At 37.2% G+C, this 25,815-nt stretch overlaps 2 protein-coding genes across 5 annotated transcripts; one reads left to right on the forward strand and one right to left on the reverse strand.

Moving 5' to 3' along the window:
• Positions 1 to 802: 802 nt before the first annotated feature.
• LOC134674544 (aldo-keto reductase AKR2E4-like) lies at positions 803 to 5,812 on the forward strand. 4 transcript variants are annotated; one of them, XR_010099624.1, is made up of 8 exons: positions 803 to 884; positions 1,851 to 1,934; positions 2,270 to 2,434; positions 2,736 to 2,852; positions 3,222 to 3,389; positions 3,913 to 4,113; positions 4,676 to 4,973; positions 5,136 to 5,812. XR_010099624.1 is itself a non-coding variant. In XM_063532651.1 (7 exons), the coding sequence occupies exons 1-7, from the start codon at positions 843 to 845 to the stop codon at positions 4,862 to 4,864; spliced, it is 966 nt and encodes a 321-aa protein (XP_063388721.1). In that variant the 5' UTR covers positions 803 to 842; the 3' UTR covers positions 4,865 to 5,812. The 4 variants fall into 4 exon arrangements, 1 of the variants encoding a protein (XP_063388721.1); XR_010099626.1 differs by having other exon boundaries at positions 5,181 to 5,812; XR_010099625.1 differs by having other exon boundaries at positions 4,676 to 4,951; positions 5,114 to 5,812.
• On the reverse strand, positions 5,433 to 24,508 carry LOC134674553 (alpha-tocopherol transfer protein-like). Its single transcript, XM_063532663.1, has 8 exons — positions 24,399 to 24,508; positions 15,567 to 15,725; positions 14,187 to 14,349; positions 8,774 to 8,832; positions 7,922 to 8,118; positions 7,390 to 7,500; positions 6,748 to 6,850; positions 5,433 to 6,303 (listed from the first exon to the last, which is right to left on the reverse strand). Exons 2-8 carry the CDS (start codon positions 15,718 to 15,720, stop codon positions 6,152 to 6,154), a joined length of 939 nt encoding a protein of 312 aa, XP_063388733.1. The 5' UTR covers positions 15,721 to 15,725; positions 24,399 to 24,508; the 3' UTR covers positions 5,433 to 6,151.
• Positions 24,509 to 25,815: the final 1,307 nt, after the last annotated feature.

Consider the following 25,815-nt stretch of genomic DNA (forward strand, 5'->3'; position numbering starts at 1 on the left):
TAGGGGTCAAACAGATCACTGTGTTACGTTCTTTCTTGTAGACATACACAAGAGTTAAGGGCTATAATGCTTAATTTTGTTATTTAACCCTTACCCACGTAAAAAGGTCCGTAAAGAGAGAAAAATGTACAGTTCGCGCGAACACGCTAGTTTTCTCCTCCTGTGGGTAATAGTTAACAGCTTGTGGGCATGTAAGTAATGATTTTATCATAGTTCTGTAAATAAAAGGAGGACCTTTTTACGTGGGTAAGGGTTAAATAAGAAAATTAAGCTTTATAGCATAGCCCTTAACTCTTGTGTATGTCTACAGGAAAGAACGTAACACAGTGATCTGTTTGACCCATAGGTAGGATTCCCTAAAATTTTTGAGTTTGGGCCCGATTCGGATATTGAAATAGACATCTATTAGACATCTTTTAGACATCACCAAGATACGATAAAGATATTTGTTTAAGATCTAACCCGTCAAATTTGACATCTGCGCAATTCTGGAGATACTCTTGAACGATTTCCACAGGATATGACTTAGATATCCAATTCACATCTAATAGATATCTTACTCTATCTAACGTAAAAGTGACATTGGTTGCCCGAATTGCGCTGCAAAAGAAAACTACTTGATATCTAAACTATAACGTATCTAGAATGGATCTTGTACGTGTCGTCTCTTGTGAATAACTTGAAGTTCGAATACGGCAGCTTGTATAATGTAGCGCAGTGGATAATCGTGGACGTATCGTGAGTTGTGACCAAGGGTCTTGGGTCCACGACGCAGCAGGCGTAAGGTCGTCGCTTCATCATTGTACACATCCATGTAGTCTGAGGCCAGCTTTGCGCGCAAAATGATCTCGGGTCTCGTGTTTGTGACATTTTTGACGCTAAACGTGAGTGCTCTGTTTGATTATTTATTGAGTTATTTCTATATATAAAAACATCCAACTAGTAATAATTTTGAGTATCGAGCTTGATCGCTTTTAAGTTGTTATGTGTTAGTTTTTTGTGTTTTTTCCTTATACTCGTACTTATTTGAAATGTGAACATGGTTAATACTACTTATTTGTTAGTTTATTATTGTTTACCAACTTGTTTCATTATTGCATACAAGCACAATTTGATTTATAGACAGTTATTAGGTAAAGTAGGTAATCAATCTGAATTATAAGTGAATTGAAATCAATCAATTCAAATTACAATTTTGAAACTAAAATTGTTATTTATTCCGATCGTGACCAAATTCCGTGTTTACCCGTAATATTCATAACTATACACTTGCCAAAGTTTTGTAAGTAAATGTAACTGACCTAGCCTGATTATTTTGTACTGGTTCGCATTTCTATTAGAACATTTGTTAAAAGCATGAGCTTTTTGTTATGATGTTACCATGATACGAACATTAATGGTACCTAGAGTTAGACCAAGATAAGTCTGCCACGATTTTGATAGTACACGCAGTGCAAGTGTTATTTTAAACGTCAAAGTTCTCTGACATTATGACGTATAAATAACACTAATGCACTGCGTATGTATGCTATCAAAATTGTTGCAGACTTTTCTTTGTCTAACCCTAACAGTTTTATTAGTGAGGTTTTAGGGATGACTCACGTTATACCGGACCGTGTCCGGGCCGGAGCTTTCGGCGCTTACCTACTTTTCTATGACATGACAGGTGATCACGTGAGGTGATGCTTTCCATAGAAAACGATGCATCGGAAGCTCCGGCCCGGACACGGCCCGGTCTAACGTGAGTCAGCCTATATTAGTGGTTAGTTCATCGAATTACAAAGCCTAAATTGACTTTTATGTGACGGGTAAGAAGAGTTAATTCATTGTGCAAATCTTCTCCTTTTCAGGTTGCCTCAGCGGTACTGCCTCCAATAAAGGTGCTGAACGATGGCAATAAGATGCCGATGCTTGCACTGGGGACGCACAATTCAGTAGGTATCATTTATTTATTAGGTACGTGATTCACCGACCCGTATTTAGCCTGTTTTTGCACAAAGTTGCTTGTTATTGTTTCTACCTTGGCAATCTTAGCACATATGAGTCTAATATTCTAACTTGAATTTGAACCACTTTTGGATGTCTGATATAAATAATTCAAATTAGGCGTAAATAGGATAATTCGTCATTAACAGGCCACTGTTTAGTACCTGGCCACCCTAAAAATCTCCAGCACAGCCGAGTCGGTACATTAAGATTGAATTTTTTTTTTTACTTTCTCATTTACCCTCTAAAAGTTATTGGTAATCTGATCTAATGGTTCTAACAGACTGGCGAGGCAGCGTTCACAGCCACTGTCTCCGCCATCGAGATAGGCTATCGGCACATCGACACTGCAGTCATCTACGAAAACGAGGAGCAGATAGGCAGAGCCATCGCTGATGTGGTGAAGCGAGGACTTGTCAAGAGAGAGGATCTCTTTATTACAACCAAGGTATCTAGAGCTATTAAGGGTTATTTGAGCCTAGTCGAAGTGTAACAAAAAAAAGTATATGGGAGCTCGGGAGCTCTAAGTGCTCTAACAGGAAGCTGATGATTTGGGCACGATAGCAACAAAGAGTTTAAGGTAGCTGTCGACCGACTGTTGTAGATACTCTTGGGGGAGATTGCTATCAAGAAGATAACATCCTTATTTAAAATGGTTAATTTTATGTTGCATATTGGTTGGAATTGCACTTTTCCAAACGATAAAATATTGAGATTCTAAGTTGACAAACTATTTTTTATAATTTCAGCTTTGGAATGACAAGCACTCCAGAGAAGACGTAGTTCCGGCATTAAAAGAAGCTTTGGGAAGACTCAACTTGACATATGCAGACCTATACCTCATACATTTCCCCATAGGTGAAAAGGTATCTGCTTATACACTGTCTAATTCACATTACTGATATATATTTCCAGCAAATACAAAGTTACGACTACCTAGAATAATTATGATAATTGACGAATAGAACTTTAAAAATGTAAAGGACAGAATGTTAAAAATACCATCGACTTCAACTAAGCAACCTTCTTACTCACTAAAGTAGAAGTATCCTAATCTCAAGAATCTCTTAATGTAGAAGATATATAGACTATGCATATGCATTCCCTTTTACTAATACAAATACCTACTTACCTACGACAAGTTTCGTGAAACGTTTCCAAACAATTGTCAAGCTCCAAAAGGTGAGAAAAATAAACCAATTGGCTAGCAAGTAACTATAAATTTTAAATTCCAGGCGGAAAATAAACTGGCGGATACTGATTATCTTGAAACGTGGAAGGGCATGGAGGACGCCAAAAAGCTGGGACTGGCCAAATCCATTGGAGTGTCCAACTTCAACAGCGAGCAGATAGACAGGATTATTGCCAACAGTCACACGATACCTGCAGTGAACCAAATAGAGGTAATACTTTCTAATCAGAATACTTAATAACTCTTGATGACTGAGTAGGTATCAAAATTTGGTATTTTAAATTTACCGAACTACGTTAGGTTCACAAAAATTCAAAGCTTGGTTGGAGATTTGTACTACGTGTAGGACGCCGGTCGTCAGGAGGATATAAGGATAGAGAAAAACATTTTACTGATTTAAATACTAGATTCAAGCATCTCCACCATATTTGGATAGACACCATACAATTTTAACTTCATCTAGTCTTGCTAACTCCTCATATCTTCAGTAGATCGTTGTGTTTTTGGATCCCACCAAAAAGCTCCAATATTCTCATGTTCTTGCATTAATCAGACTGTATTTATTTTTTATGGATCTTTTGTGCAAAGGAGCTCTTAATCACTGTTAAGTTCTTAAAATTCTTCGTTGACATGATTTTTTTAAATCTCACCAATGAGATATAATTATAAAGCATAAACGTGATTCCTATCTGATAGATAGGATCGTATAGATAGTATCTATCACTGTTTTGCAGGTGAGCCCGTCGCTGACGCAAGAATCTTTGGTAGCCTATTGTCAGAAAAAAGGAATTGTTGTCATGGCCCACAGCCCATTCGGCTTCATGGTGGACAGAGAATCTCTGGAGTCTCCGCCTCCCGCACCCGACGATCCGGTACTGACGAAGATAGCGAAGAAATACGGGAAGACCACGTTCCAAGTGGTGCTACGGTATTTGGTAAGCACCCAAGTATTATTTCTTATCCGTCTTCCTTATATATTTATTTTCTATCGTCTCATGCGTCTCTCTGATACTTACGTACTATTTATTAGAAACTGTCGGCCACCTTGGCAGACAATAAATGCGACCATATTTGGTCCGCTGGCGAAGAATCACATTGTGAGGAGATAAAGGTTCCTACTTAAATTACCTACATCAACATCTTCATCATAAGATTCATGAACAGTAACAACTCTATCCCTTGTCACAGACACAGGTGTATTTTGCAAATACTTTGCGGTTGCTTAACGTTTTAACTTAAGCATGCATGCAGCAAATTTAGAAGTTCTTATCACCTTATTCTCAGCTAGGAATAGAAAGCTACATACGTTAGTACTATACTAAATTAGTAGTAATTTTAATAAAGCCATCCATTGTATTGTAGCGAAATCAGGTTTCCGCAACTCTCGACGACTGGCGCCTATTTGCGTTTCGTATTAACCATATATTACAGGCATTTTCCTATCGACTACAAGAGGGAAATAATTGAAATTTAACTATTTACAATTTATATTTTTAGGTTGATCGCGGAACAGCTCCAGTACCCAAATCAGCAAACAAGGATCGCCAAAAGCAGAATATCGACATATACGATTTCAAACTTACGGAGGAAGAAATTGCAGCTATCAACAAATTTAACAGTAACACCCGAGTAATAAAGGGTGTGTTCTGGTTTGATCACCCTTATTACCCTTTTAATAAAGATTAGATTGCCTACACGTAAGCTATTATCAACGGCTAGCTACTACATATAAATAACTATAAAGGCATTTACGAGAATAAATATCATAACTTTATCGTGTGTCTTTTTTTTTCAGGTTGATACATTTATTTACATACAATATATATACAGTGGCACAACTAAACGAAATTAATAACTAGTTTAAATCTAAAATAGGCCCCTGAGGCATTATACCAAGGATGCTGGCGGCATTTCCCCGCTGTATCGCAATACTGAATCGTGTGTCTTGATTTAGGAGTCTATCGTATCTCAAGTATGCAAGAGTCTTACTCTGATTTAGGAGTCTATTGTATCTCAAGTATGCAAGAGTCTTACTCTGATTTTGGACAAAGGAGAACGAAAAGAGGCACGAATTAAAGCACTATGTCACAGGAATAGTTGTGGACTATATGCCTATTTTTTGCTTGATTGTCTATTGTTAAAGTTCAATCGAGTTTAGGGTTAGTCAAAAAGTGATCAAACAAAGATACTTGTTAAATTTTAAGTGATTTGTAAAAAACGCGAGGTGAGAAATAAATCAAATAAAAGACAAAAGTTCTCAAAATACTAGATAGTACTTCATATAAAATGTATTTTCAATGTTTACAAAATAAACATAAGTATGCCATAAAATTTTATTATTCTAGATTTTCCCATTTGTAATTCTGTAACATAAAGTACTAATTAAATTATAATTACATAAAATGTGATTTTGTTATCATGACCCTATGTCTTATCACATCTGGAGCCTAATTCTGAAATGCTGCTTAATACAATAACTCCACTCAATCCAGTAAAATATCACATATTACGTGCGGTCTTGTTAAAGTTTTTTTTAACATAATACCAAATTTTTAATTCTATAACCAGTCATTAAAACCTACAACTTATGGAGGGTAGATGTAAGTAGAACAATCTCTGTGTATGAAAATATGCCCGTCAAAAAAGCTTAACCGCCACAATACCTAGAATATTTGATTAAAAAAAGCGGACAGCGCACTTCACTCCGTCTATGACGGCTAAGTTCATTTCACGTCCTATATCTACACTAGCGCCACTCTGGAGAAATTAAGAACTGTTATTTATAGCGTCAGCTGTCCAGCTGGATGTTTTTGCGACTTTTCTCCCATAAGAGAGTTTTCTCCTTACCTCTCCCTTCATAGGACAACTGACCGCATGACATGCGCTGTCAAGCGCGACTGCATACTTGAAGTCGCGGTAGTCACATGGAGTCGCGCGCGGCAAAGCAAGTCATGCTAAGCGGTCTGGTTAAGCTTAATCGATAGACAACTGTCTAAAGGAGCCATCGATCCCGAAGAGTTCATCGTAGTTGGTCGGCCGACCCGGCCGGAGCGCCTCGTTGGCTTTCACTGACTCCTGCGCAGCGAACCAGTCTCGGTACTCTTCTAACTTCAGTCGCCATTGTTCTGGAATGAGCGAGATAGCGTTGGCATTTTACTCAGAGTTGACGCTAAAGTAAAACAGCGGCAATATGTTTGAAACAAAAAAACATCTTCGAATAGTCTGTCCGTCTCCTTATCTTCATTTCCGTGTCTCCGTATTTTGCCATCCGAATGTAATATTTGTGGACATATTATGTTGATGCTCTTGAGTTTGTCGGAACTTATGTACGAAATTTCAATTGATATTTACCAGTCGCTTTTCGGTGAAGGAAAACATCATGAGGAAACCGGACTAAGCCTTATGAGGTCTAGTTTCCCCTCTGGGTTTTATGGTCAGATGGCAATCGCTTTCGTAAAAACTAGCGCCTACGTCAATTCTCGGGATTAATTGTCAAGCGGACCCCTGGCTCCCATTAGCCGTGGCAAAATGCTGGGACAACTCGAGGAAGAAGAGGTTGATGTACTCACCATGTAGAACGTCAATGCTGGGGCTTTTGCCGCCGTACTCAGCTGGCAGCATATCCAGAGGGATATGTTTGCTTAGCTCTTTCATGCCTTTGTGGACGTATATCTGTAATGGGATAGAATTGCTTATACATATTTTAAATTGGTTGTATATTAGTTATATATTTTTTTACACTCATCTTCACTTGTAGTATGTGTTAAAGGAGATGAGTGAGTCCAGGTTATACCAGGACAATGTCGTGAACAGTAGACAGGGCAAAGTGGAGAAGGTTAAGCAGGAATTCGGACCCCCACCACCATGTGGGATAGATAGCTAGGAAGAGTGAGAGAGAGAGAAATCTTTATTTATAAATAACTAACTAACAATGTCCTTAAAAGTGTTGTAAATGGTCTTTAAACTTCTTTTAATGATCGTAGATTAGACAAGAAAAAGCGTTCGACAAATCTTTTTCTATAGGAAACATTACGTGATCCGATCGCTAGTCGTCCGTCACAGAAATCGAAGTACTGTCAGACGCCTTGGCCTGGACCCGGAGCGTTTTAGCCACCTTTTACTCAATTAAGCCTACGTGCGCTTGTAATGTCGCTATGTTATGAGTGATGCAATCTATCGAGTTAGCTAATCATAACATAAAATATTCTTACTCTTTTCCTGATTTTCTCTTTGAGGAAAGGTTTGATGAAGTTTACAAAGCGTTCAACGATTGACGATGTGTTGATGATGTGGACTTCTTTCAGTTTAACTGGATACGCTTCCTGTAAACAAGTAATTACTTCTTAATGACGTTAGGAGACAGCATGGCTAAGAGCCTAGGCCCCAGTACCGTTACATCTATTATGTACACGTCTTCAGCAGCTCTGACCTTCTACTCAGCGAGTCGGATGTCATCGATCACCAATGCCAGTTTCTTAGGTTTCTACTTTGTACACTGTGTGCTCTATATTGACTACTAAATCTTCACCTTACTTTACAATACAGCACAATCTTACCTGGACACAAATCAAGAACTTCTTAATGACGCTAGGAGACAGCCTAGCTAAGAGACTAGGTCCCAGGACCGTGACATCAATTATGTACACGTCTCCAGCAACCCAGTCTTCTCCTCCGTGAGTCGAACGTCACCAATCATCACATTAACCTTACTAAACCTTCACCTTACTATGCGAATAAGCTTACCTGGACACAAATCAAGAACTTCTTAATGACGCTAGGAGACAGCCTAGCTAAGAGACTAGGTCCCAGGACCGTGGCATCAATTATGTACACGTCTCCAGCAACCCCAGTCTTCTCCTCCGTGAGTCGAACGTCACCGATCATCAACGCCAATTTTAACACGTCGGTGATCTGCTTTGCATCGAGATTGGGATGGGTGCCTGGAATTATTTAAAGGAAGATTAACGGCTTATTCATTTAATCTAAAGTGCCTCTGATAAATTAAAAGGCGATTTTTTACAGGATGCACAAACATGAACATCACATTTTCAAATATGGCGGAAAATCCTCTAGTTCAGATAGCTGAACATAAAAACAGGACCATAAACAATAGATTAAGTATTACAGTTCGTAGTTTTTTTAACATTAGAAAGAACTTCAAAGAAGGTAAGCGATCTTGACATGGCTTTTAATTAAAAAACGCTGTTTAAAAATCAATAACTATTACTTATGAAAGTAGAAGAATATAAATAATCGTGTTACATTCACAATAATTGTTACATATTTGCCGTAACTTATTTATAAAATGTGTTTTTAAATTAAAAGACACATCAAGATTGTTTACCTTATTCCTAATACTAAAAACAACGAACTATAAATTTAACGATTGTTATAGAGATTTCGATCTAAGTCATTTGGACAAATGTGCTAACTTTTTAAGAAACAAATTTCATAATAACTGATACCCAGGGATGTAACCATACAAGAGATTACTTATTTGTAATGGGGCCTTAAATTATTAATGGTGGTGTAGAGTAAAACAAATATAATATACATAATAAAATATACACAAAAGTACTCTTTTTATATGCCGACCTCTGATTAACGTGACTCTTCTTCCATTTGGAGTAATCCCGGGCAGTGGCGGACCTTGTCTGAAATGATGTTTTATTTCATTATTATTTGTTCTAATTTTAAAACTACAATCGCTTAGCTTAATAATGAGAATATTTTGAAGACAGATACGTTTGTTTATACAATTTCTCATTTATCTTGTTAAATTTATCAACAAAATGCCGGAGTTAAAAAAATTGTCAACGTGTTTTAGGGCCTCCCTGTATTTTAATCTTAGACGAATCTGTGTAAGTAAATCTTTGTATACGAAGCGCCTCGGTAAATATTAGCGAAGGTGGCACGCATTGACCAGTGGCCTTGATCAAAGGTCAACTCCGAAACTACCTTCCGATAGTTGGTAATATTATAAATATTACAGCGGATAGGTTTTTAATATACCCGTCAGTTTAAAGGTGGTAGGTATTTTAAGGGGCTACCCGAGGTTTTCATCGATTTTTGACAAGTTTTGAATCGTACAAGTATCTCCTTGTTTTGCACTACATATATAATTATAAGACAAACATCACAAACAGTTATCGGTTCTTCAATCTTTTATCTCCGGTTTTGTCTACGGGATTTTGAAAGAAATGAATACTTTTATGATTTTTTTAAACATTTTCTAAAAACACTTTTTTCGTATCTAGTTTGCTGTGAAGGATCTTACATGTACGAAATCTACAGATTTGGTTTTAATGTTAAACTAATTAACACAAAAGTTATAGCCAGAAAACCAGTTTATTAGCCTAAAATTGTTCAAATTTGATGCCAAATATCTCAAAGACAAATGAACTTTGAAGTAAATATGGGGTACTATATTGCTTAAAGCAGTCTCTGTTAATATAATAAGCTACAAAATCATTAGAAAACTAAGAGATTCAGATCGAAGGTTATTGGCGTGGGGTAGCCCCTTAACGCTGTAATGCTGTTAAGGTAACCTTCGGATGTTAACTACAGGTTGCGGCGTCGTTGTCGTGCCAAATAAATTTGACAGATACAGAAGTGGGAACAACGACCCTTTATTGCAGCGGTGAACAGACAGTGACATCAACATGTCACTGTCAATCTTTTGAACGTTGTAATCGCAACCGCAATGTCACAATTAAGGAATTCATTAAGAATAGTACCATCGGACTTTTAGACGCACGGCCGGTTTCCATCCTTACTTGGTAGATATTCCACCAATTCGCACGAAGCGCTTTGCTTCTACTTTCCTTATGCGCACTGCCAAGGAATGGAATTCCTTGCCGGCGTCTATATTTCCGTGTTCTTATAACCCGGCAACCTTCAAATCAAGAGTGAACAGGCACCTTCTGGGCGAGCTCGCTCCATCGTAGGCCACGTCTACGCCTCGGCTAGTCTGTGGCCATGAGTAAGCCCATTCATAATAAAAAAAAAAAACATCGCTATAGTTCGTTTTTTTTAGCATTAGAAAGAACTCCACAGAAGCAAGCGTGCAGTTTTTATCAGGCTCTTTAATTGTTAATAATTATTGCATTATCTACTGTAGCATGGTCGATACATATAATTTACTTCAAATTATTACCGCTAAAAGTGCCCGATTTGGAACCACAAGCTTACTTCTGCGAAGTTCTTTCTAATGCTAAAAATAATTGGCCAAGCACGAAGTCAAGACTACGGTGTTCAGAGCACCGTACGACACATCCTTAGGTGGTTTTAAGTTTGTTGATTGTATATCCATACCAAATTACAGCTTTCTAACACTAACAATCAACCTCATCTTGGAGGTGAAAAGAGGAAAAATCCATAGACTTAATAATATATAAAGACGGTGTCTCAGCGAGCTGTCACTGTTGCCACTTTTGTTTAGTGTACGATTAACAATGAGGCCCACGTTGCTGTAGCCATGTCGATAAAGTCATATCGATAAACTATCGACATTTCTCGCAATTTTAATTTTACTTCAAAGGCTTAACGATACCTAAAATGACCAAAAACGCTTTTATTCTTTATTGTGGTTATCAGATTACAATTTTATAGTCACGCCCCAGCAGGGAACCAAGGGAAAGTTCAGATATTTAATTAAAATACATAAATACCTCCTAAAATAGGTGTTCCGCAATAATTGAATTATATTATTATATTATAATATATTCATTATCCATTAGCATTTCAATTATGTTTATGTTTAACGAAGATATTGAAGCTTCAATTAATCGCTATTTCGTTCCGCTATGTAGCGTTTATCGATATATAACATGATTAAAATCGACTTTTCACATCCCTAAAAGAGCACACATATACGCTTTTACGCATACATATACAGACTGGGCGCATCAAGAAAGGCAACACTTGATTTGAAGTCCACCTTGTCAACAGTATGGTTGTCCTTTTTTGACAAACGGCATTTTTAACGAGCGAGGAGAGAGAAATTATACTAGTTGCTGCGCCTTGAAAGAGAACAGAAAACGTTGGACCCTTGGAAAAATCGTAAGTGCCATTTCGGCCAACCGAAATCAAAAACGTTTATATAATATAGGCCTAATACCGTTTATCTAAAACGTTTGGTGAAGGCACATTTCTAGTAACTAGAAACAAATTATTATGAATTTCTCTGTAATTTGTACAAACCATTTCGTAAACTGACATTCCGCTAAACTGTTGTTTTTACATCTTACTAGCATCCATAACATATTGAAGTATGATATTCTTCCACTTGTCTGAACATTTTCATTATTATTGATTCTTTTTTGTGAGAATGGCTTTTTCTGCCACGGCACTTTGCCAATTATTGATTCTTTCAACCACCAAAATAGTTGACAATTTAATATACGTCAGAGTTGACAGGCAACTTCGAGCATGAAAAACTAAATCCGTCAAAAATACTGGGTATACATACAACCTCATAATCTTTGATATAGTCGCAATTGTTGTATTTTAAACTTGTAGACTGGGCAGGCACGACTCATAAAGGAATAATATTACAATTAAGTCTGTGATTCGGCATTTCTCGGTTTTTGACGTTAGGCTTGTTTCTGACTCAAAATATAATTAACGTAAAGTATTAATCAATTTGCTCATGTTTCATATAAGTCACAGAAATAAGTATCTATTAATAAATGTCTAAGTTTTAGTACAAGTAGGGTAACTGCGTCAGGTTGCCGTCCAGTACCTGTTTCCGTCCACTTGGCGGAGTTGCTACAAAGAATTGCGTATAATTTGAATATAAACCTAACTTACCGGACAATTTTGGACTTATTGTACATCAATTTTTAAAAGCAAAAATATTTTAGTAGAACTGGAATTCATGAGTACCAAATCTTAACTGACATTTTTGTCACTCAAACAAGTTTGATCAAGATCGGCTTACTTTATATTTCGTCAACTTTACCTTTGTTTCCAAAAACTGTGAATTGTGAATTTTAATTTTTTTCCGTAACAGAACAGTATCTAGTTGCTACTCTCACCGATCGGTTCAAAAATATACATACTTTATACAATTAATACATAAATGTAATGGTACTTAATGAAAAGGAATAGGTACTGTTTCGACGAATCAGATACTCTCAGTAAAATCTATAGGTAGATGACGCCATAGCTGTTAATAAATATTGAATGACTTTATTATCTCTATTCTATCGCTTTACTAACTCTATGTGCTCTAATGTGAAAAAAAAACACAACGACAGTGAAGAACGGAATTCTTAATTTAAATTTGAACTGATAAACTCCAATAATAAATATGATTCTTACTGAGCACACTGCGATAGTCCATTGGTTGGAAAGCCCGTTCGAAATTTAAACTTATTTGCTTTATAATAAGGTTGCATTTTGCAGATCTTTTACTCTCTCATACTTATAGTAGGCTATTCAGAAAAAAAAATGAAATATCTCACAAAAGTAAGTAAGTAGAATTAAACTTTGTATCAAAAGCCCGCTCCACACTCGTGCGCGAATCGCGGCGCGAAGCCGCGAACGCGAGTCTAGAGTCGATTTCGCATATCAGCGAACTAGACTCCACACTCGCGTTCGCGGCTTCGCCCGCGATTCACGCGCATAGTCTGGAGGGCGCTATAGACATAAGTCATAAATTTCAATGTCAAAGTTTTAAGTACGGATCTATCTTACTAAATTACTTCTTAATATGAATGACCAGTGTAAGCATCAGTTAGCTAGCCCTAAGCAACCAAAGATCAGGCTGCAGTTTAAAAACTAATAAAGTTAGAGTTAACCTGATAATTTTCCCGCCGTCTCCATACTCGTTTTAGTTGGTTATTGTCTGGTCAGCTGCCTGTTAGCTATAGTTTTCCCGAAAATCGCCAGGACAGAGGTGAAAATTTTTGTATGAAAACTTGCAACTTTAAATGCATTTTTTATCGAAACTATTGCATTCTAAAATGAAGTCAAAATCAGTCCATCGACTCAATTTTTTGCAAGCTTTCTAATGGTACCTCACACGATTCTTACAATTGAAAATAAAATTCAGCCTACCCCTCTCAACCCCTAAATTTCCCCCTAAAATCAGAAATAAACAGTTTCGATTTATTTACAGTGTTAGTGATGGTACTTGCCATAACTATTCCAAATTTCAGGTACCTACATCAAACGGTCTTTGAGAAAAACGCATTTAACCGATTTGCAAGACCGAAGTGATCCCATAAGAGCACCGTGAACAAAGTTTTGTACGGTGCTCTAAAAACGGACTATAACGTCTGGCTACGTTACGCTAGCAAGACTACTGCAGTCGTTATTTGAATGTAACCTTAATGCAATATAAGAGTGACATTCCATTTCCAACTGCAGCTGCAATACTGTTCATTTTACTATGGAAATTGACAATGACAGCGACGCGTTTCCAATGTTTGCATAGTAAAATGAACAGTATTGCAACTGCAGTTGGAAATGGAATGTCACTCTTATAAATATCGCGGTCTTAGTGTGATGAGGAAGCTTCATGACCCCTGCTGTCACTTTTTTGACGGATACTAAGATCATTATATTATTTTTATATCCGCAATGCACATTAAGCGAAATGCCATATTTTTTATCTATCTTTTTTAATTAAGAACATCAAACTATTTAAATAGGTAAATATCTAATGATCGTCTGCCAATTACTGCTGATTGACATTTGTTACGAGTACGTTCCTATTCTTTAAATCATTTATCGTGAACGTTAGGTAGGATTGAAAAGATTACCGTGGGTTTTTCCCTCTTAATTTGCCTTTGGTTCATTTGGATTTCACCAGAATCATAGAGAAATATGTAAGTATAGTAAGATAGAGTGCTCAGTCCATACATCAGTTTTGGCACCTATAGGTACTGATATTATCGATACTCGATGCGAGATGTCGATTACGAAAATAATAGTCTTTTTGGTACTAAAACTGATGTGGAGTGAGTACTTATGTATTTTTGCTCTAAGTCAGAATACTTACATTTTGGTCATGTATACGTCCTTCAGAGCTGGCTTAGTGATGTCCCGCTCAGTGAAGAACTCAGGGCAAGCAGCTCGCATCGTGAAGTACATGTCCAGCTTACGCTTACACTTCTCCAGCGAAAAGCTACTGCCGCGAAGAAAAGTGAGCAGGCATTGGTAATCTGGAATGAAGAAAACATGGTTTTTGCACAGAATACATAATAGTACTTAACTACCGTAAAGAAAGGACAGATCCTACACTCCCGAAGTTTGACAGCGGTTCAGCGTGGAATCATGCTATCCCTTTCTAATATATGACACTATCCCTTTCGGCTACTTAGTGTTGTCAAAATTTAAGTGATTATCTTAATTTATCTGTGATGGTCGTGCACGCAAAAGGAAGTCAAGTGGTGCCAATCCTAATAATTGCTCGGAGCAATGCTGAGCCGAACGGAGCCGAGTTCAACTGAAGTGAGGAGTGTCTCCCCACTGGTTTATGTTGGTGTGTTTAGCACTATCGTCTGTATATAGGTATTTAAATAAAAGTAAACAAAATCTACCCTCAAATGGCTCCTGCAGCCAGTTGAGGGTAGATGAAAACATTACATGACCAAATAATGTAGGTTAAAATCAGGTCGTCCAGTGACAGATCCAGTTGGTTTTGTATTTCCATTCTAGTTAAATAGAACCATTATGATAAGGGTGTAATACGAGTAATAATAATGCCCCAATAACACCTATAAGTCGAAGAGACAGCGCAGGATCGACAACAGTGGAGAACCCTTCTGAGAGCCCTATGTCCCTGATGAGGGATAACAGGATACCATCATCATTATCATCATCATCAATAACACCTATTACTTATATGTCGGGAAACGTGGTTGTATCACTTTAAGCCGTCCTCCGACATTATGTTTATGTGAGTTGGGTATTCAAATCAAAAAATTTCGTTTTTGGGGCATTATTTTATCTCCTGATGTGTTAGTTTTAATAAGTCATTTATAAACAGGTTAAATGTATTCTTTGCTACATTCTACATTCATATTTACAAATTCGAAATGCATTAAGTCGTTTAAATTCAATTAATGTGATTGATTTTTAATTAGTTATACTCTTTGATATATTAGGTAACTGACAGGCTTACCATTATTTATTAGAATGTCAGTTTTAATTTAGTTTTATTCATAGGTCTTTTGGTAGGTTATAATTTTTATCTTTTTCTTTTAACCTTGTAGCTATGATAGGCATCTTCTTCAGCCCTCCCCTTATAAGGCCGAGCTCCGCGTAGGGCCGAAGGCGCGGAGCGTCCCACAGGATCACCCAAGCGCGCGAGGCCGAAAGCTGAGCTGCGGGAGTCCAGTGCTAAGCAGAAGTACAACTGTATTTTGATGTACCTTACCCCAATCATCCGGTAAGTGAGGCTGCTTCTTCATCCAGTCCCTGATGAGGGCCGCGTCCCTGTCAGTAGTCTCCAAATCCTCCTTCAGCTCTTCTCTGATCTTTTTCCACATCTCGCCGGCTGGCTGCTCCAGGAGTTCTGACTTTAACTTCATGGTTACTGTAAATATGAATGTAGTTTTATGATTAATTGGCCAAAATCAAGTTTTATTAAATAATTTAAATAATAGATACACGTGTTGTTGTAGTCACCACACACGAATTGTTATGCCATTTAGTTATAGTTGGTTTTGATTAAGAGAGTATTGCCACAAAAATATTTAAGCAGGTTGTGGTGGTTGTGGGGGGTATTCCCATATCAAACAATACTTGTTTTTTTACATATTAATAGCATATTTTGAACAAAATACCATCGCCAGATGAGCAGTTATATTAATATACATTCCTATAACTTGTTTTTAATGTAATGTATCGGGAGATACCAAAACTGTTGCTTTCTTTCTAACATTTTTTTGAACAAGGAGATAAATTGTGACGTTATTGGGCTAATTAAAAGTACATATTATATTGTCAAACACTCGTCAAAAATTCGTTGGTCGCGGAACCGTTCTGTGAACCAAGAGTTTGTCGCGGAACCGTTCTGTCAACCAAGAGTTTGTCGCGGAACCGTTCTGTCAACCAAGAGTTTGTCGCGGAACCGTTCTGTCAACCAAGAGTTTGTCGCGGAACCGTTCTGTCAACCAAGAGTTTGTCGCAATAGCGCTCAGCGCGCACAATCGTTCATTACCCGTTTGTAATTAAAAGTTCAAAATAGCACTTACTTTATACTTTATTTCAATCTGATGATCAAAGGTTTTATTGGTATTTTATTATGCTTTTATTAATATCCGGAATCCACTCACAGGGGCCGCGTGATCACGAATATATATAGTTATTATGTAATAGTGTTATTTTCTTATCCTTCATAAAATTGTGATTCATTATGGTAACTATTTTTTAGATTAAAGCTTTAGAAATAGTTACATCTTTGTGATCATCCGTTTTTATAGGAGTTTTTTTATTAATTGTAAACTTTGAAATGCTCTTATGAATGTCTGTTGAGTTTTTGCGATCTTTTCTACAATACATCTTGATTATAATTATGACCTCACATATCAATACATTATGTATATTATGTGTTAATTGAGTGAGACATCATAAGTAACAGAGTTCCGTACATCCCATATGTTATAAGATCATTAGATATTTTTGAGCACCTCGGCAGCTGACTGCCGAGGTGCTCAAAAATGCCTGTGACGGCCTGTGACTGGCCTTCATATTGGGCCCTGTTTACACAACGATTAGTGCTAATTCAGTATTTTTTAAATAACTACCTATAGTTAAGTTAACTATAGTTGTAGTTGTATAATTAGTTAGTATTAAGTGCTCTACCATAGAAGACCATACAGCACGAGTTAAGAGAAAAGGGGACGCCCGTTTCTCCACACAAACGTAGTTCCCATTTCTTCTCTGGATATTGACATCATGAAAAATATTTTTACATAATTTGATGTATATTAAACACTAGCTGTGCCCATACGTTTGACTTTTTTCGATTTTTAGGGTTCCGTACCTCAAAAGGAAAAAACGGAACCCTTATAGGATCACTCGTGCGTCTGTCTGTCCGTCCGTCTGTCACAGCCAATTTGCTCGGAAACTGCTGGACCAATTAAGTTGAAATTTGGTACACATATGTAAGATTGTGACCCAAAGACGGATATGTAACGTCAACAAATAAATTTTAAACATAAGGGCTACTTTTGGGGGGTAAAAGATAAAATTAAAAAATAAAGTTTTGCAAACTATATCGTGTTACATATCAAATGAAAGAGCTCATTGTGAGAATCTCAAATATATTTTTTTTATAAATTTACGATAAAAAGTTTAGAAGTTATTCAAGAAAATAGACAAAAAATGACCATTCCCCCCCCCTCTATCTCTGAAACTACAAGGTCTAAAATTCTGAAAAAAATACACTAAATAGTCCTTTACCTAAAGATGACAGGAAAACCTATTAGAAATCTAGAGTCAAGCGTGAGTCGGATTTAATAACAAAAATGTGGTTTCGGTTATTTTAGGGACACAGCCGCAATGGTTTAGGTGAAACGTGATGTAGACGCTATTGTGAAGGCCCTAGGCCTATATCCGCATAAGGCCGAAGGCCCGAAGGGTCCCGAAGAGGCGTGCCTTTAGCTTCAAGCTTGAGTCGGACTGAAGACAAAAAATGCGACTAGGCTGTATCTGGAACATAGCCGCAATAGTACTTGTAGTACTGATTGATTAGGTTACTATTGTTACGTAGTATTTTAAAAGCACTATTATACAGGATGGCCAAAAAATAAACTAAGTGTATTCCAGTTGCCAAAGTGCAACCCCGAAATCGCGAAGAAAAATTTGGCTGTTTCATACATTTTGGCTGGTCCGTTTTCTATGGGAGGATACATTTTTTCTTTCGATTCGGCATTGGTCCCATAGTAAAAGTTGTAAAGCTCAGTATAATCCCAAAACCTCCCTGGCTGAGGGAATGCACTTATTTTTTGGCCACCCTGAAGGTATTATCTCTCTTCGGCCTTCTCTTTTAAAACACTTGCGAAAGTTGTAGGAAGCGCGACCCGTCGCGTCGGACGCTCCGAGCTATCAGCCCTACGCGGAGCTCGGTCTTCAGTCTTCGCATTTGGACACTAGTACTATAATATTGTTCGGCATTTAATCTTCCTATCTAAGCTACTTTGCATAGTTGCGGAGATATAAGCCACCACGCCAGAAAACTTCATGTTACATCTGGTTTTTGATTGACCCATGCGGGTTTTTCAAGACGTTTTATTCACGTCACGTTTCACGTACAAAAAAAATATTGAAAGTTGTGTGATGTACGGAACCCTTGCAACGCGAGTCCGACTCGCACTTGACCAGTTTTTTTTTAGTAAAATTAGGAGCGAAAAATATTACTAAAAATTTTATTAATGTCCTAACTCTTAAAATAATTAAAAATTCGAAAACAAAAATAAACGTAGGGGCATAGCTGTCGTTGATATACAACAAATTGTGTCAAAATATTTTCAATAATGTAATATCCAGAGAGGAAAATGAGGACTAAGTTTATATGAAAAGGCGATTTCGCGCGGGTCCTCTACTTTCGTCAAACGGCTCGGCCACGACATTACGCGACTGGCGACGGCGGCAGCGACAACTATAGGAGGGAACGAAAGGTCTGACCGCTGTGTCTCGCTCCAACCTAAGATTATCGCTGCCGCCGTCGCAAGGCGCGCAATGTCGTGGCCGAGCCATTAAACGTGCATTTCAAACAGAGGCCTCATGTAGGTGCGACTACTAGAGTATGGTGTCCTATACCGAAGGTGAGGTGTCGCAAACCTTCGGTTGACGAGTTCAAGCCAAATATTTGATTTCTATATGGCCAGATAAATTTGCTTCGTACGTGAGTAGGGGAGAGCGGGGTTAAAAGTGCCGATTTTCATAAAATACAAATTTGATCTATGAAAACAGTGTGAATAAGGTATGTGGGTTGCGCTAAATTAAATAATGATTGTTTGCGTTTCTGAGTAGCGATATTATTTTGTGCATCGTTAAACAGTTTTTTTGCCAGATTTTTTTTTTATGAGATAGGTCGGAACGGGACAACTAACCCCGCTATGGGGCGGGTTGTTCCGTTGCTAAAATTTATAACTTATCCGTCAAATATTTAAATCTCAGTTCACACACGCTAAAAGAGTATTTTGCAGTTCGTCGAAATATATGATCATTTGTTGTGTACTATCAACAGATAGTAAAAAAATCCAAAGCAAAAATGTGATTATCCGTGGGGTTCGTTGTGCCCTCGTTTTTGATTTATTTTCCATAACTACAATGGAAGCAACGAAAACGGCTCCTGCAACCGCATAGTGGTCTGACTTTTCGCGACAAACATCATACGAATCGCTCCATGGTTTACTTGCGTTCCTATTCCCATTGGATCAACTTACCTCCGGCACGTTTAACCCCGCTCTCCCCTAGGTCTGTTCACTTTGTTTAACGTGAAGTCAAAAGTCATACGTCTTATTCATCATTCTAAAGTTTTAATCGTCAATATCTTAATTTTATATAAAGTTCCTCTTTATGTGTAACTTACACAGTTTAATTAAGTATTTTGATTAATTGTAGATAACATACCTACTTGAATTTTATTAGACAGTCATGAAAAATCAATAATTGCTTTATTACAATTAATAAATCTTTATTACTATTTTTCAATATCGGACTTAAAATTATTTAATGTTTTTATGTTAGTTCAAAGTCCTCCAAACAAGGAAGGAGTATAGTTAAATTCTTATAAAAATACTACGGGCCTCAGACTCTGGCATATCTACATGTCATTGCAACAACAGTGCGAAGTTAAGCTAGTCGGATACTAATAGATCCCCTTTAAATGATTATGTTAGCCCATGCGCTGTTGGCAATGATCTTGACAACTTTCCGAGTGCATGCATGCATCCTAACAAGCCTTAATCGCTATTAAACCTTTACAAACATAGAGGCGTATGTCACGCTGAGACAATACACAACGGAGCTTGATGCTGTTTTACAAATTTGATATGGTTTCATTTCATTTTGATAAATTTCATTTCATCAAATTTTGACCTTGAGTCGTGTTAAGGGGTCATTCTCTGACAAAATGTCTGCGGTTGCGTCTAATTGCCACAACTCGAATTCTTAGAGCACCGTACAAAACTTTGTTCACGGTGCTCTTATTTAATACAATTTGTATGGGTCGCGGACTCATGGCAATTAGGTCGCAGACAATAATATATCGAATATAATATTTTTAAGAACGAGCCTTTTCAGGCCTCTCGCACGCCCCAATAAGTGCGTTAAATATAATTGGTCAAGCAAATTTCGTCAGTAGAAAAAGGCGGCAAAAAATGTAGGCGCGAAGGGTAATTAATCGTCCCATAGAAAATTTGAATTTCGCACCTTTTTCTACTGACAATATTGGCTTGACCAAGTATACCTAGACGTTTTTACATTTTGGTGAGATTTTGATAGGTGGATAAAGGTTAGTTCTCTATTCTGTACAACATAATAAGCGCAATTTCATCTTATGTCCTACAAAATCTTTCACTGAGTTACGAAAACGTATTGCATTTTCGTAACTCAACGGAAATTTATAAGTATAATTTTTTTATGTCCCAAAATGGGATTTCGTGTTTATTTTGACCAGGATGAGTAGCTCTTCAAACCTACCAAATATTATCAAAATCTTACAAAAAAATATGGCTGCCTATAAAGTCGGTTTACGGACGATAATTTAGCGTGATAACGTCATAAGAAAACGTGTCCTGTCTGTCTGTCCACAACGTTACCATGGAGATCTATTCACACCGTGACACTTTTTCGTGCATGCTACCGGTGTTCATCGACTTTTAAGACGTTATCACATCAAAATCGGCCCGCTGATTGGTGGTCACGGCCAAGGTCGTATCGAAATAAGAAGAGAATCATATCAAATGGAGCAGAATCGGTTTCAAGAACATTAAGTATACCTCGGTAGATTAATATGGGAGTAATGGCTTGCGTCACGGTCTGTGACGTTACGGAACATATACGCAGTTACAATGAACACTAGGGCCTTAATTTGTAGACGAGCGAAGCGTTGTATGATGCCGTGACCCGGTGGCCGAATCGCACAGGCACCTGCCACGATAGCAGAGGACGCTGGTTCGATTTCAGCCTGGGGCACTGGAGGCCTTGGTCACTTTTTCTTAATGACATTTATTTCAGTTTATAATTAGTAGTGTTTTTACTCGAAATAAAAACAAATTAAAATATTTTCTGATAATAATTTAATTTGTTCTAATACTTCTAATAGTGTTGTATGATGCGTTTGAATTTTATTTTACTTTAATAATACCCAAAATCTTGTAGAAATGAATATGGAATATTATAAAACAACAGTAAAAGTATGATCTAGGTACTTCAAAACAAATAGTGAAGTACATAAGTATATAAGTTTTTGAACAATTATGTGCTTACATATCGGTATCGTATCGCTGTGACATCTTATAAGCATTGTTAGAATTGGGCTGTTGTTCGAACATGTATAATTGTATATTGCCGCGAACGTGACGCACGGGTGAACGATAGTAAAATGATATCATTTTGACATAGGAAAGTTAGTTCGAATTAGCCTTTAGAACTAGTTGCAGATACGGCCTATTATTATAATAAAGCTACGTTGTCGTGTTTGCATATATTATTGTATTCGTCATTTATAGAAATTACATAATAGTTAAGTCGATCGTAAACGGACCGAAGAGGAAAACTGGCTAATCATCATCATCATTTACGTAGGACAGGTATGAAAGGATCGTTAAAGGATAAATCACGCTAGAATGGCCCGGGACCGGGCCGAGGCTTCCGACACTTCATTTTAATACATAGCAAAAAACCGTAACTCAGGAACAAATATCTAATAATATTATGTCATTAAATAATATTCTCGCGTCTGTGAACGGGTTCCAGCAGGCGTTCTACATGACATTAAAGCTCTCCAAGGGGCCTCTACGAGTTGGGCCTCTAAGACTGGGATTTATAGGCCCATAAAATCCAAGGAGATACAAATGAAAAAAAAACCGGCCAAGTGCGAGTCGGACTCGCGCACGAAGTGTTCCGTACCATAAAGCAAAAAAAAAAAACGGAAAAAAAGCAAAAGGAAAACGGTCACCCATCCAAGTACTGACCACGCCCGATGTTGCTTAACTTTGGTCAAAAATCACGTTTGCTGTATGGGAGCCCCACTTAAATCTTTATTTTATTCTGTTTTTAGTATTTGTTGTTATAGCGGCAACAGAAATACATCATCTGTGAAAATTTCAACTGTGATCTAGCTATCACGGTTCGTGACATACAGCCTGGTGACAGACAGACGGACGGACGGACGGACGGACGGACGGACGGACAGCGAAGTCTTAGTAATAGGGTGCCGTTTTACCCTTTGGGTACGGAACCCTAAAAACAGTTGATATGATAATATTATAGCAAATCGTGCCAGGTTAGAAGTATTAGAACACGGGTACATCTATGGATTAAATTTTTAAAGCTAATAATACGAAGTTAGATATAGTGGTTGGTGTCTTTACCGAGTTTAAGAACCACTACACCCTTGTCTATGTGTTTGCATGTTAGTGCAAAGCTAACACAAGTGAGTGCGTCATAGATATGTATACAAATTTCCCCTTATCACAACGGACTAAAGTTCAAAATGTAAACACTGTACCGACGTTGTCTAGACAAATAGATTGCGACGGCAATTAACATCTTACCACGAATAGGATCTTTGAAAAAATATACAGTGAATTAACTACAATATGTGCGTAGAAGTTAAAATCAGTCAAAACATGACTTACCTATTCTTTATAGAATACCTTTGTACTTAGAAACATAGAATAAATACCGTTATGAACCACTATAAAATGTAGTTTCCATGAAAAGGCACCTATATTGCTTTATTGATAGTACATATTAGACGGACGACAATATTCAGTTCCAATACAATTTCAGTTCCATTTCCAATACAAAATGAACCCACTCATCGGGTTCTTAGCTGTGAATGTGTTAAACCACTCAAGCACTTGATCCCCGAGAATTCCCCCATATGTCTACAAACTTGACTGTAACTGGTTCCCAACTGTAGCCTTGCATTTTTCGCCCGCACTGTCCATAGGGCATTAAACTGGAATGCCCCTAGTAGGTAGGTAGGTAAGTAGGGTAGGTAGGTAGGTGATAGATAATGCACGCTCTTAAGGCTCTACAAATAAGATCGTGTCAGATATTTTTACGGCCTTCGTTATTTAACATTTTATTGCAGGTGACTGTACATATACACAAGGATGTAATAAAGTTAATGACACAGGGAATATAATAGGGCCGTGGTTTTTTTTACCCAAGTTTGAAGTCCAACAAATTTATATAATTATAATGAACTTTAAAATGGCAACACCAATGGCTGTTTTCCGTGAATGTCTAAACTAGTCTAAAGTCTGTATTAAATACTGCTCTCTGATTGTAATAAATTATAAATTGCATAATAATATTATTTATTACACGGACAAGTAACTCTTAGTAATAAAAGCTGGCCTAGTGCGTGTCGGACCATGCATGTAATAAAGGGGTTTCGTACCATATACACACCCAATGGTAAGTAATAACCAATTAAAAACAACATTAAAAAATACAAATTATTTCCAACATTTATATTATAAAATAAATATGAAATAAAAGTTTTTAAGCTTCACTTCTTTTTTATATTTACTAGACAAAAAAAAAGGTATCAAAATATTCAGAAAATAATTTGTCTACAATTAAATTTGTAATGATGTTAACACGAATATGTATGTATTTTTTAGGTTAAGGGAGTGGTTGTCTAATTAAGACATACGGTCGCATAGACAAACAGTCGGACAGATGTACGTGATAGAACTCCGAACTCTATATTTGTTGTCAGATTACCAGGCGGCGTAGCACGGTCGCGTTTTTATCCCTTGTCACCATATCTGTCACGTTCTAACAAGTATGTAAGTGCGAAAGGGACGCGCATAATGATAGTCGATAAAAATGGAACCGTGCTGCGCCCGCAATCAATGGTCCTATGCCCATATGATGTGCACAAATAATTAGTAATTAAAATGTATTTGTTGTACCAATAGGGTGAAATAATAACTTCCTTAAATTGCAAATGCAACTTGATAAACAAAACCAAAAAATACCCAAGTATTTCTTTTTTAATTAATTATAAACTTACTTAGTTACGCTGGCTGGCACAAAATATCACAGACAATTGGGTACAAACTATTAAAGGGCGTCCGCCTGGGCGCCTTACCTAGAGATGACTGACCGGGACAGCTACGCTTCTGCTATTTGCTATTGTACAAACAGCAACACTCGTCACTGTACATTCGTCGACCTTATTACAAAAGGTATAAGGTCCATCGATGAACAATTAACAGTGTGGGCGATGGTACTGACCAAAATGACGTACCTGATAAAAAGAAGCAGAGTCATCGCCAAGTTCTCGTATCACCAGTGTAGAAAGAACCCTTAGATCACTTAGAAGTATGCGTAATAGGAGATCAATAATGTATTGGTTCGAACAACTAACTTGACGAGTGGTAAGCGGATCTAATGTTGGTATAGATGAGTCTGTAGAATCGTAAACTTTATCAAGCTAATGTTAGAATAGCCGTTAAATAGACAGGTTTGTTTTAAAGACGAGTTTTCTGATCAAAATAACAAAATTAAACGTTAATTTTAAGTAAATAAGAATATGTTCAAGCCAAGTCTTCATTGATAAAATTTGGCGAAACCTCCATAAATATTAATATTTCTTTGAAAATAATAACCATGACTGATATAACAATGTTGCCGGATTACGTTACTGCGGACATAGCTTACAGTATTAGATAGTGTGGCACTTACGTGCCACAAGCAAAACAAAGACAGATCTCAACTGAATTATATAAATACTCGTACATCCTTGGCAAGTTAAATACATCCTGAAGAAGTTAAATACATCCTGGTCACGGCACCAAATTGGGGCACTTACGTGCTACTAGCAAAACAGAGACAAAACTCAACACAGTCACATCAATGTAAGACAGAGATAAGGTAGAAGTACTAGTGCTCGACGCTGCACTAGTATTCGACATGGGCACTTTATGTCAAAGTAATTTAGGTTAAATTTGAACGGCGAAGATTTTTCTGTATTCAAATTTAATCCTTGTCACTTTGACATAAAGTGCCCATGTCGAATACTAGTGCAGCGTCGAGCACTAGTACTTCTTCCTTTAATCACATCCTTAGATAAAGTAGGTTAGCTTTTAGGGTTTGTTTAGATATATGGGATATGAGGCTCTGCGTGTAGGGAATAATAGGGAGTGTTATTCTTGACCGTCACAATAGACTGTAAATTTACTTAGATAAAACGTTCAAAAAAACAACGGGTTGCACTCCGGGAGTGCCGACAGAAGTGAAAACTCAATGACTAGTCCAAAATGTCTGCAGCACTATGTAAAGTTGAGTCATCCTCCTTTCTATTGAAAAACTTTAGTTCCGAAATTGCTGGTCAGTCAGAATAGTTTAAAAATACTAGAGTTCAATTTTATTAACGATTCCATCAAGATGTAGCTTTATTGAATTATATTTGAGTGATATAAAGTTAG

This window comes from Cydia fagiglandana, chromosome 20, assembly GCF_963556715.1.
Source record: "Cydia fagiglandana chromosome 20, ilCydFagi1.1, whole genome shotgun sequence".
Taxonomy (NCBI): Eukaryota; Metazoa; Arthropoda; class Insecta; order Lepidoptera; family Tortricidae; genus Cydia; species Cydia fagiglandana.